General features: G+C 42.3%; 1 protein-coding gene across 1 annotated transcript in view; it reads right to left on the reverse strand.

Moving 5' to 3' along the window:
• The window catches only part of VWA7 (von Willebrand factor A domain containing 7), a 54,686-nt gene that overhangs the window by 37,218 nt on the left and 4,440 nt on the right, over positions 1-13,028 (reverse strand). The window contains exons 2-6 of the mRNA XM_083356838.1: positions 7,411-7,671; positions 5,794-6,075; positions 2,842-2,938; positions 1,572-1,685; positions 480-675 (exon numbers count right to left, since the gene is read on the reverse strand). Of these exons, the coding sequence (XP_083212964.1) occupies positions 480-675; positions 1,572-1,685; positions 2,842-2,938; positions 5,794-6,075; positions 7,411-7,650 (929 nt within the window). The 5' untranslated portion in view covers positions 7,651-7,671. The remainder of the gene's footprint in view (positions 1-479; positions 676-1,571; positions 1,686-2,841; positions 2,939-5,793; positions 6,076-7,410; positions 7,672-13,028) is intronic.

Consider the following 13,028-nt stretch of genomic DNA (forward strand, 5'->3'; position numbering starts at 1 on the left):
TCATTTATGACATTTCTAATTTTCTCCAGTGGGACCAATCTGGGGCAGTGTAAAATCAATGTAAAATGGTCCTATTCCTAATTTCAGGACTAATGAATCAGAGGGAATTCTGGAGACCTCATTAAAAATGGCCATGGGGCTGCCTATGGCCAGCCTCCATTAAGAACATTTCCACAGGTGAAAACTGTAAGAACCTTAAAGCAGTGTTTTTCAACCACTGTTCCGCGTCACACTAGTGTGCCGCGAGATGTTGCCTGGTGTGCCGTGGGAAAAATTGAAAAGTAATTATAAAATACTTTCTTTGTGTTTATTTGATTCCTATTCAAGAGAATTACTTTATATATAGTCAATATAGGCACAGAGTTAATTTTTTTAACATTTTCTAATGGTGGAGTGCCTCGTGATTTTTTTCATGAAACAAGTGTGCCTTTGCCCAAAAAAGGTTGAAAAACACTGCCTTAAAGAATGGACCATATTACCTCATAAATTGCCTGCTCCCTATTTCTCGCCACATCTTCTCCAGGAAGTGTATGGAGGCTTCTTGGGCCAACCGAGCTGCCTTCTGGTGCAGGTAATGGTGAGGTGAGAAGAATAAGGAGGCACTGTCCTTATTAATGCCACCTCGAGGTTCTTGATGGCGGCTTTCATCAAACCTCCCGCCATGACTGCACTTCCCTGAGCAGACAGGAAGGACAAAAAAAAAGAGTGTCAGCCTGGCATCTTCATTTGCAGAGGTGGAGAAGGGTGGAATAATACCATTTCTGAAGAAAACTCTGCCTTTTATAAAATCATTTATAGGGTTGTTGTTTTTTTAATGCTGTTTTAAACCTCCCAGACTCTTACCAATATGAGCTCTGTCACATCATCTTTAGGGGGTCTGTTAGCCACAGGTATTCTCTGCTCTATAATTTCATCTTGCCTGCCCAAACCCTTCAACAATTCTGCACAAGGTGCATATGCTTTGTGCAAAAACAAACAAACAAAAGGATTTTGTTGCACTAAAAAAACACACCACAGATTTTTTTGTGAGGACAGAACGATAAAAAAAAAACTGATTTATTTGGACTGATCCAGAAAGCTTTATTGCTACGGGCTTCTATTATTTTATTTTTCTTTCTTCCTGTGTCAGAGAAACAATATGGAAGGCTCCATTAGGCTTTTACAGGACAAAAAAAAAAATCTCCAAATCCTAAAGCAGAAAAGATTCATTCATCTCCCCATCAATTAACTATGAAAAGGCCTTCCAATTCTCTCCAGTTCCACAGGAATAAGTGGAACTTGCTGTAAAAGTGTTCTCTCTCTCTCTCTCTCAGACACACAAACCAGACACCAAATAAATAAAGCAGGCAGACGATGGAGAGAACATCTCAAAGAAACACATTTTTGGGGGAAAAAAATTCTCAAAGCTTATTTTCGCCTTCTTACAGATTTTAGCATCAACTCTCTAAGGATGCAAGAAGAATACAAATGAGACTTTCAGCTTTGATAGTATTAAGGGGAGAAAAAAAAATCTCCCTGGCTTCCAAACAGAGTCTTTTTTTTTTCTCCCTCCGTTGGCAACAAAAACATACCAATAGGCTTTTCGGGATGGGAACCATAGTAACCCGTGGTGAGAACAGCAAGATTGTCCAGGAGATTTCCTTTGCAAGTCCATTCAGAGCAGTCGTGGCAAGTCCGGATGCCAGCTGAGAAGGCATAAGAGAAATACCATGGAATTAAAAAAAAGGGGGTGGTGGTGGTAGGAGAAAAGGCAGGGAAGAAGGGGGGGTCCGACCGAGACCCTCCTCAGTCTCAGCAAAATGGACTGATGAATGCAAGTCCCACTTTTTCCTCTCTTTCCCTTTACAAAATCTTGCAATACCAATAACAATAGCGTTTAGACATGTCTATCCCTCCATAGTTCTTTACTCCACTCTCTGGGAGGTTTACAATATAGAAGCATTATTTGCACATCCCCTTCAACAATCTGGGTCCCCAGTTTACCGACCTCAGAAAAGGATGGAAGGCTGAGTCAACCTTCAGCCCTGTCAGGATCGAATTCCAGGCTATGGGCAGAGTTTGGCTGCAATAACTGCGCTTTAATCACTGCACCCACCGGGGGGGGGCTCTTTATGCCAACTTTCCCCAAGTTTTGTCATGACCAGTTTTACAATCTTTTTTTTTTTTGCCACAGTTGGTAAGCAAATTATTGCAGTTGTTAAGTGAAGCATGTCGTCATTAAGTGAATCTAGCTTTACCCCACTGACTTGCTTGTCAGAAGGCAGCTTGGAAGGTCGCAAATGGTGATCACGTGATCTTGGGATGTTGCAACCATTATAAATACATGCCAGTTGCCAAATACTTGAATTTTGATCACATGTCCTTGGGGACGCTGCGACGGTCTTAAGCGTGAGGATTGTTCGTAAGTCAATTTTTTTCAGTGTCATTGTTAACTTCCAACGGTCACTAAATTAATGTATTTCTCTCGGCTCCTAAGTATTTCAGTTTTTGTAGCTGGGATACTAATTTTATTTTAAATATTGTTCACCTCCCCAAATGATTCGTTGATATGGGCAGCTACATAAATTGGCCAAATAAATAAACAAACAAACAGGCTAAATCAATAAATTCTCAGTGTCATTGTTAACTTCAAGGCGGTCGCTAAGTGAATGCTTGTAAGTCAAGGATTATTTGTATTATTTGTATTTCTCTGGGCAGCTTGGTAATTATTTTAACTTTTATGTTAAATATTGCAAGGAACAGGTTCCTCTGAGTGAATCAGGGGCTGATTCCCACTAACAATACTATATTTCATGTTGAGGCAAACTCAGGTAAAAGAGAAAAATTGCATCCGATCCATACCTTCAGCGACAGACTGAATTTCGTGGCCCGGCTGAACCAAATCCAGAAGTATTCCTTCATTTCCCAGTTCTACCCAGTTACTGTGGCTGTAGAAATCCTGCCCAGAAAGAAAGATGGTGAGCAGCTCCTGTATTATTATTTTGTTAAATTATGGACTGCGATCCTCCACTTCGATTTAAAAGTTAGCAAATTCCAGTTGAGAAGAAGAGACTAGACCAGGGGTAGGCAACCTTGGCTCTTTTATGACTCGTGGACTTCAACTCCCAGAATTCCTGAGCCATCCATGCTGAGGGGAAAGGGAGAGGTTTCTAAGCTGAGCCATGCTGGCTCAGGATTTCTGGGAGTTGAAGTCCATGAGTCATAAAAGAGCCAAGATTGCCTACCCCTGGACTAGACAGTCACTTATCTGAAATGGTATAGCTCACAGGTCTGCAACCCACGGCTCCGGAGCCGCATGCAGCTCTTTCAGCCATCTCCTGCGGCTCCCAGTCCTCTGCCATGTGCAGTCCCCCCAGAAAAAAGTGGGACTAAAAAAGTTCAACCAATCAATTCAAATATGCAGGGTAGGTGCATATCTCGCCTTGGCTCCACTCTTCAGTCAAACCCTGTTCTGCGCATGCGCGCATGTATGCGCATGTGCACACATTTTTTGCGGCTCCCAGTTTTTCCTTTTGTGAGGGAACCGGTTCCGAGTGACTCTTTCACTGTTTCAGGTTGCTGACCCCTGGTATAGCTGCACCTCCTGCTTGAGCAGAGGGCTGGACTAGAAGACCTCCAAGGTCCCTTCCAGCTCTATTCTATTCTATAGCTTCTTTGTCTTTTTGTGTGATTTCAGTACAGGCAGTCCTCAATTTAAAACAGCAATTGGGGCCAGAATTACCATTGCTAAGCTAGATGATTATTTGAGTGAGTCATGCCAGATTTTACAATCTTTGGTTGATAACCAAATCACTGCAGCTGTTAAATGAATCATATGGCTGTTAAGCGAATTCGGTTTCCCCCACTGACTTCGCCATCTGGGAAGGTCACAGAGGGGGAATCGCAGGATCTCGAGACGTTGCAAATATTGCAACTACATGCAGAGCTCGAATTTTGATCACATGGCCATGGGGATGCTGTGACAGTCCTGTGTGGACCAGTCATAAGTTACTTTTTTCAGTGCCGTTGTAACTCTGAACAGTCACTAAATGAATGGTTGCAAGTCGGGGACTACCGGTACTTTTTGCAGAACAGCAAAATTAAATTTGAAAAGGCAGAAAGATGAAGGTATGCTGACTCATAATAGACAATATAAGGGAGTTAGTGAACGGGTGTAATTGGTTATGCTTCCTCCAGGCAGAACTTTTAATTCTCTTCGGATATTTAATCCCTTACTCAGGAATGGGATAGTTGGCATAAAGTTTGCCTCAGCAAACTTAGTCTTAGAATGAAGCCACAGAGTCACAGAATTATCCATTGGTGGGTGTAGAAATCAAAGTCCCTATAATAGATCTAAAGTTCCGGGTTTAAATTCTAGGCTTTTTTCCACTGGCTTTCCAAGTCAACAGATCCTTGGTCTTTTTCTTGATGGCCATGGAAGACACCACATGGACCATGGTTCTCTTTATGGCCAGAGACTGTTCTACCCAGCCTCGCTAGCTTCATTTCTTAACAAATACAGGTAGTCCTCTACTTATGACCACGGTTGGGACTGGAATTTTGGTCACAAGCCGGTGTGGTCATACGGTGAGTCAATAGGACATCAGACCCCAATTGTGTGGCCATTTTTACCAGTCAGTAAGTAAATCAGTCACAGTTTTGTTCCATACAGCATTAACCTTGCGAACTCTAAAGCTTTCTCCTTCCGTTATATACAGTATTCAAGATGGACAATGATTAATATTTATATGTTACTTATATGTTAATGGTGCAGGTCTATGCATATGTTGTGTATAGTATGTTTAAATATGTGGTATGTGTGTGTACACTTTGAGAGCAAGCAACTAAATTTCATTTTTAATGTGTGCCGTTGTGCCCACAGTAAAAAATGACAATAAAAATTATCTATCTATCTATCTATCTATCTATCTATCTATCTATCTATCTAATCACATGATTGTTAAGTGAATCTTGGTTCTCCAATGGACATTTATTGCCGTTTTTTGCCTGAAACCGGCATTTATGATCAATGACATTTGTAGGTCTGTAAAGCATAAGAAAGCTGAAGTAAAGTTGCAGTTTCACTTAGTGACCACTTTGCTTAACCACTGAGTTGCTGGACCCAACTAAATTTGCTAAACAAGAGTTAACTGTATTTAACCTGTACATCTGGGTACGATGTGCTAAGATACAGTTTTACGACTGTTTATGACCTACAACCTGGGCAGGCTCCATTATGGTTGTAACTTGAGGACTACCTGTAAAAGAATCTTGCAAGTTTGAAAGCACATCTCTTACGATCCACTTCTCTGTCAAACACCTGCTTTTGTGACCTTGGGTCCCACAGTCTGGTCCCGTTTCTTTCCCATATACTTCCTCTCCCCTGTTTCTATGGCAAGTTGAGTAGTGACAGAGGTTAGCAAGCATCTTAGCAATATAAACTTGACACCCTCTCTAAGCGGTTTATAGTCAGCATATTGCCCCTAACAGTCTGGGTCCTCATTTTACTGACTTCAGAAGAATGGAAGGCTGAGTCAACCTTGAGGATTGAACTGCTGAACTGCAGGCAGCAGGCAATCAGCAGAAGTAGCCTGCAGTACCGCATTCTGACCACTGCGCCACCACACAGTGATTAGAATGCAGGACAGCATTCTATGTCTCTTATCTGATTATTGTCCTACCTCACCTCTTCCTTTTCCTCTCTCAAACATGTTCTCGCCCGACCGTTACATTTACAGATTTGGGGCTGCCACCGAGAAGGCTGCCATCTTTCCTGCTATTCTAATGTTGAATTTGGTACATTTCGGTGGATACCTGCAAGGAGTGGAGGAGCTGTCCCAGCTTTTTTCGGGCAATGCCATATTGCTCAGAATGCACAGCCTGGAGGATCTCTTTACGAACATGCAACAGCCAGCTGTTGGCAGAGTGAATGAGCTCTGAATCAAAGTGAAAAATGGGGTCATCCCGAGTCGTATTCCCAAAGTCCATGGCGGCATTGGCATTGGCTACTTCTGCAATGGCTCCACGGAAACGCTTGGCTGATACCTCAGGACCATAGAAAGCGGCAAAGATGTCATCAGCCAATAGGGTCTTGCCCTGTTGAGGTGGAATCAGAAGTAATATTTAAAAAAAACATGGTAGATAAGTCCATCCATTTCCCCCCCCTACAATATAGAGAAGGAAGTGTGTGTTGAGGGCGAATGAAAAGTTAAGTCTCAACTGAAATACATGTTATGGATAAATGGATTGAATTTGTAAGTCAGTTTTTCTCAATCATGGCAACTTGAAGATGTGTGGACTTCCACTCACAGAAGTCCTCAACCAGACTCAAAGTTCTGCCATTGCCTCTCCCGTGGTCATGTGATTGAATTTGGGGCCCTTGGCAACCAGCCTACACTTAGGGCCATTTGTGGCATCCTGTGGTGATGTCACTGTGATTTATGACATTTTCTGCCGGAAACTGGCATCGACGTCCAGTTTTCGGCAAAAACTGTCCATTGTGAACAATAGCTTTGCTTAATGACCACTGTGTTTGCTTAACATCTGCCCCATTCACTGAATGACTGTTGCAAAATAAGTCGTAAAATCGGGTTGGTTGTGTAATTGAAAACATCAGTAGCAACGCTAGCAATGATAAAGGAACATTTTCCAGCTGGGAATTACCAATTAATTGCCAGCAAAAAACAATTAAGCTGGCTAGACTGCCTGTTTTTGGTTTTTGTTTGCTGATAAGCAAAGAACAAGATGCACTTTGCGGGTGCCTGAGCAAGACCCAGCCCCCTCAATGACATTGCAACCCAGCTAAACAAAGGAAGGTTTTGTACAATGTCACTCAACTACAAGCAATTCTGATACTAATTCTGAAACAACGTGTAAGATTGCCAGGTTCTGTGCACTGGCGTACAAAATTAGACAAAGATTAATTAAGAGTAATTGGACTTGTTTGAGCAAGGAACGGTTCTGCCTCAGCATTACCCATTGGTCATTAATTCTAGATTATAGGTTAGTTTTAACTAATAAGAATGATACTATTAAGCATTTTTTAAAATTTATCATTCCTCCTTATTTATTATTGAATGTGCTGGATATTCAAAAACTATTTTCTCCTCTTTCTTCTTTCTGCTGGTTAATAACTGCAATAAAGTTGTTTGATTTGAATGTCACTGTCCAGCCCACATGAGATCAACTAGAAATTAGAAATTAAATGTACATTTTGAAGGTGACTGCTATTTTTTTTTCAATTTACATATGTGCATGCGCGCGTGCCAATGCATCTTCACAGCTCAATTGGTTTGGCCCTCCTCAACAGTAAAACTCCTCATGTGGTCCCTTGGGAAAATTAATTGTCCCCCTCTGCTACTTTTCTGAAAATATCACTTGCTCCCTTCACCTGACATTCCTTTCAGATATCCACATCCAATTTTCTCTCACCTTAAAGTCCTCTTCTTGGATGCGTTCCCTCTTGGCAAGGTGAGGTATCTCCGAAAAGAGGCGAAGAGTGATGTTCAGAATTGCATCTTCAGTCATGTCCTGGTGGGTGATGGATCCCCAGGAGAAGCTGAGGCTCCGAGACCAGATGTTGGGGAAAAATCCATGGACTTTTTGCAGTGGCAAATGAACCAACATCAGCATCCACAGGAGATGCCCAAAACAGTCCAAGGGATGGTCCATATTGGATACATTTATCTGAAACTATAAAAGAAAAGAGAATTGCTTTAAGCTAAGGTCTTCACTTCTATGCTGCCATTGTACAGTCAGTTGTGCAGTCAAGCTATTCTACAAAACACCCGAAGGCAGGACAAGAAGCAACGGATGGAAAATAATCAAGGAGAGAAGCAACCTAGAACTAAGGAGAAACTTCCTGACAGAACAATTAACCAGTGGAACAACCTGCCTCCAGAAGCTGTGAATGCTCCAATACTGGAAGTTTTTAAGAAGAGACTGGACAGCCATTTGTCTGAAATGGTATAAGGTTTCCTGCCTGAGCAGGGGGTTGGACTAGATGACCTCCAAGGTACCTTCCAACTTTACTATTATGATTTGTCTTGCCTTCCTTGCTCATTCAGGCCACCCCATCATTCTCTTTGGTTAGGAGAAGCAACTTCAGATTTCACAGAAAGGAACAGAGAATGACTGAGCACAAAAGGTGGTTAAAACTGAGTGTTGGCCTACAAAATGGAGGAATGGATGCTGAGACACAGAAGGAGATTAAAATGGCCCCAGCCCTGTCAGCCTTTCTTGAGGCCCTTAAAACCTGGCTATGTTCCCATGCCTGTGGCACTGAATGTGTTAAGGGGCCTCTTTCCTGGCTATTTTGCCAACTGGTCAAGTATCTCAGCTGCTATGCATATTTATTTTGGATGTTTCTGTTGTTTCTATTGTTTTAAAATGTCTTTAGTATTTTGATTTGTAATACAGTGGTTGAAGTATAAGCCACCGAATCATTAACTGAGACAGGTGGCTATAAAAATTGAATAAATAAATACATAAACATAAGATTGCAGGTAGTTCTCGACTTACGATCTTAATTGAGCCCAAAAAATTTCAGTTGGTAAAGTGAGACAATTGTTAAGTGAGTTTTGCCCCACTTTATGACCTTTCTTGTTAAGTGAATCACTGCAGTTAAGTTAGTAACATGGTTGTTAAGTGAATCTGGCTTCCCCATTCACTTTGCTTGTCAGAAGCTTGCAAAAAGTGATCACGTGATCCCGGGACATTGCAACCGTCATAAATATGAGTCAGTTGCCAAAAGTCTGAATTTTGATTACATGACCATGGGGATGCTGTAGTGGTCATAAGTATGAAAAATGGTCATAAGTCTCTCTTTCAGTGCTGTTGCAACTTCAAATGGTCAGTAAATGAACTGTTATCATGCATACATCAATAAATACCCATTTTTGCTTGCAGTAATGTTAAATGATGTTCCACAATGATAGAATGAGGGGCTGTGCTTTCCCAGGATCCACATGGTCAGGAAAAGGGAAATGCTATTTTTGAATAATCACATCAGTTGGAAAGGCCAAAAAATCCAAGTGATCTATTTTGAGTGATGGATTGATCGCCGAGCTTCCTGAATTACAGCCCACTCAACCGGTTCATTTCACTGTATGTCTAAATCCAGTAACATGTTGACATTTTTATTTTGTTCATTTAAAAATCGTGCGTCCTTCAAGAGTTTAAGCAGATATTTTTGAGGGCTGCATATTTGATTAGGTTGATAAGTAACTTTATTATTGACAGAACTCTGCTTTTTTGAGTATATACCTTGACCAAATGCAAACTACAGGGGATATTACTTGACCTTAGCTGACTTTGCTTGAATGTGTTTAAAAGCTAAGCTGCGTCAGGCTTGCCAAGTGTTTCAGTGGGAGACCGTGCCACAATCTCCAGGCCATTATTTTTTTAAAAAAATCTGCAAAAAAAGACAGTAGCAAGAAAACTTCACCTATGCACTAAGAGCTGACCTCATCTTAAGGGAGATTTGAATCAGTCGCAAAGCTTTTGAGCAAACATTTACACTTTTAACGTGGCTTTTCATCCGAATATATACTCCAGAAGGAGAAGGGAAAGAAAATCTTGAGTAGGCACTTATATGTATATGCCTCTCTCCTTACAAGTGACACTTCTAGAGAAATTGGAAAGAAGCTGAACATTTAAAAAAAAGACCAATTTCTCGTAAGAAGATATGCCCAGAAGTTTTGCAAGATAAGTGGGTATACTTTGCCCTTGAATGTACTATAAAAAGGTAAAGGTTCCCCCGCACATGTGTGCTAGTCGTTTCCGACTCTAGGGGCCAGTGCTTATCTCCGTTTCAAAGCCGCTTGTCCGAGGACGTCTCCGTGGTCATGTGGCTGGCATGACTAGACGCCAAAGGCGCATGGAACGCTGTTACCTTCCCACCGTAGTGGTCCCTATTTTTCTACTTGCATTTTTACGTGCTTTCGAACTGCTAGGTTGGCAGAAGCTGGGACGAGTAACAGGCGCTTACTCTGCTACACGGCACTCAGGATTTGACCCGCCAAACTGCCGATCTTCTGATCGACAAGCTCAGCGTCCTAACCCACTGAGCCACCGCGTCCCTTTTGAATGTACTGTACTGCATATCAAAATAGAGACTCTGAAAAATTAATGACTAAATGAACTAACTTATATCACTATAATCAGATAGTTTCCAGAGAATAAGACCTATTGGTCAAAATATAAAAGATTGTATAGTGAGAAATGTTAAAATTCTAAATGCATACTGAAGTCTCCCAGACGTTCAGGAAACACTTTCCAAAATCATTGGATAAGGGACATTTCATAGGCCTCTTCTACTGAAAAATAATCTATTATTTGTTCATTTAATTGCATAAAGTATATATTTTAGAATTCCCATGCAGTCCCCATTTATGTACAGATCACTCAGCAAGTTTGCTCCAACAAATCATCTGTGTAAACTGCCTTGCATGAGTATTATATTTATAAACAAGACCTCAAGAGCTTGCAGTCACGTTATATAATTAATCTGTTTTATGAGACTATGAGTAAGTCCTGTTATTTAAGAATGGAAAAACGACATCATAGATGTACCATTTTTAGACACACAGGTTGAACAGTTAATTTTAGATGCAACTGGACATCAACTCCTTTGATGTAATATAATAATTCTAATTAATCATAAGGACCAGATGAAGCACCATCTGGACTCTTAATCCTATAATGTGGAATTTCATAGACTTTCTAATCTTACCAGCATTTTTTTTTTAATCCCATTTATATCCCGCCCTTCTCCGAAGACTCAGGGCGGCTTACAATTTAAGCACAAACCAATGTGCTTAGCATTATCAATTGCTTCAATTCTTCCATATCAGGCACGCTGGCTGAGGAATTCTGGGAGTTGAAGTCCACAAGTCATAAAAGGGCCAAGTGTGAAGACCCCTGCCTTACAGCATTCATTTTTTCTTAGAATAACTTTTTTTTACAGAATTCCTCATTGGATCCATTGCCCCTGAAGCTGAGAAATAAAAAGCTTTGTGTAGATCAAGGGAAAAAAACAGGGACTGACACAAGCAAAGCTAGAAGATGTTCCCCTAAAATTAGAAGACCCAACAAAACCAAGTAATCTTTCTCCCAAATTTTTGGATGCCCCTTTATAACATTTAGGCTCGATGCAGGCCAAGCAGGGAGGTAGACATCAACTAAGATAGGTCCCAGCCCTCCAAAACCTTCCTCCCATTTCCATTTTCAACATCCTCTGCCTCAGTCTCCCTAATGGTAAAGGCTGGCTCAGTGCAAGATGAACAGAAAGAAAAGCCGCATCCCGCATTTGTTAATAGCAGGAATGAATGACTGTAGGTCACTGCAGAATTTGGAAAGCCAGTTTGGTGCAGTGGTTAAGGTGTTAGTCTAGAACAGGGGTAGGCAACCTCGGTTCTTTTATGACTCATGGACTTCAACTCCCATAATTCCTGAGCCAGCTATGCTATGCTATGCCTACCCCTGTTCTAGAAACTAGAAGACTATGAGTTCTAGTCCCAATTTAAGCATGAAGACCAGCTGCGTGACCTTGGCCCAGTTCCTCCCTCCCTCCCTCCCTCTCCCCAACCCACCACACACCAGGTGGTTGCTGACAGGAAAATAGGAGGAGGAGGAAAGAGTATCAGGTATGTTTCCTGCTGTTAAGGTAAAGTTTCCCCCGCACATGCGTGCTAGTCGTTTCCGACTCATCTCCGTTTCAAAGCCAAAGAGCCAGCGCTTGTCCGAGGACGTCTCCGTGGTCATGTGGCCGGCATCACTAGACGCCAAAGGCGCACGGAACGCTGTTACTTTCCCACCGTCGTGGTCCCTATTTTTCTACTTGCATTTTTACGCGCTTTCGAACTGCTAGGTTGGCAGAAGCTGGGACGAGTAACAGGCGCTCACTCTGTTACGCGGCACTCGGGATTCGACCCGCCAAACTGCCGACCTTCTGATCGACAAGCTCAGCGCCCTAACCCACTGAGCCACCGCGTCCCTTGTTTTGCTGCTGTTACTTATAAATAAAGGCAAATTTAACATAGGGAATGATGTTTATCAGAGGGGGGGGGGAAGAAGGGGCTCAGCCAATTGAAAGACTAGTTTTTTTACCTCCAAGGTCAACTCTGGAGGAATTCCTCTGGAGCTCCAAAGGCCTACCTGGCGTATGACATGCACGTGACCTAAATTGCTAAAGGCACCTGCGCCAAATTGAAGCATTTCTGGTCTGTCTGCTTCCTTGCCCTTATTTCCCCTGGATTTAACACCTACCAGTCTGGACAACGTAACAAAAAGCGAGCAATAAAGTCCCAGCCAGAAGCAAATTGTTCTGGAATGATTTGGGCAAGTGCAGTTTCAGACAGTGGAAACTAGTCCCCCCCCCACCCTCCAATGTCAACAGTTTTGTTCCCCAATCTCACAACATCTCTCCTCTCGTTTGTTGTGGGTCTCTGTCTGGTCTTTCCCCCCCCCCCTCATTTTGCACAAACTCTCTGCGTGTTGACAGTTACGATCTGGGCTGTTTCTGAGAACTTGGCTGGCAAAGCAGTCAGTTTGGTTGGCCAAGATAACAGCTCCTAGGAGTGAAGGCACATAAGCACGAGTGCATGCACACACATACACATACGAACTCTCCAACTGTAAAACTGCAAGAAGTAGCTGATAAAGTGCCCATTTCTCTCTCTCTCTCTCTCTCTCTCTCTCTCTCTCTCTCTCTCTCTCTCTCTCTCTCTCTTCCCCCCCCCCCCATGCACAGTAGAAAATGCTCCACAACAATGAATCTAATTGTGTGAAAACCTGGAACCATCATCTTGTATATATTGACTGATTTGATAGAATAACAAAATAACAGAGTTGGAAGGCACCTTGGAGGTCTTCTAGTCCAGCCCCCTGCTCAAGCAGGAAACCGTATCATTTCAGATAAATGGTTGCTCAATCTCTTTAAAGACTTCCAGATAGAGCAGGGGTGTCAAACTCAATTTCATTGAGGGCCGCATCAGCATTGCAGTTGCCCTCAGGGGGGCCGGGTGGGTGTGGCCAGGGTGGGCGTGGCC

The sequence above is a fragment of the Vipera ursinii genome (assembly GCF_947247035.1).
Source record: "Vipera ursinii genome assembly, chromosome: 2".
In the NCBI taxonomy this organism is placed as follows: Eukaryota; Metazoa; Chordata; class Lepidosauria; order Squamata; family Viperidae; genus Vipera; species Vipera ursinii.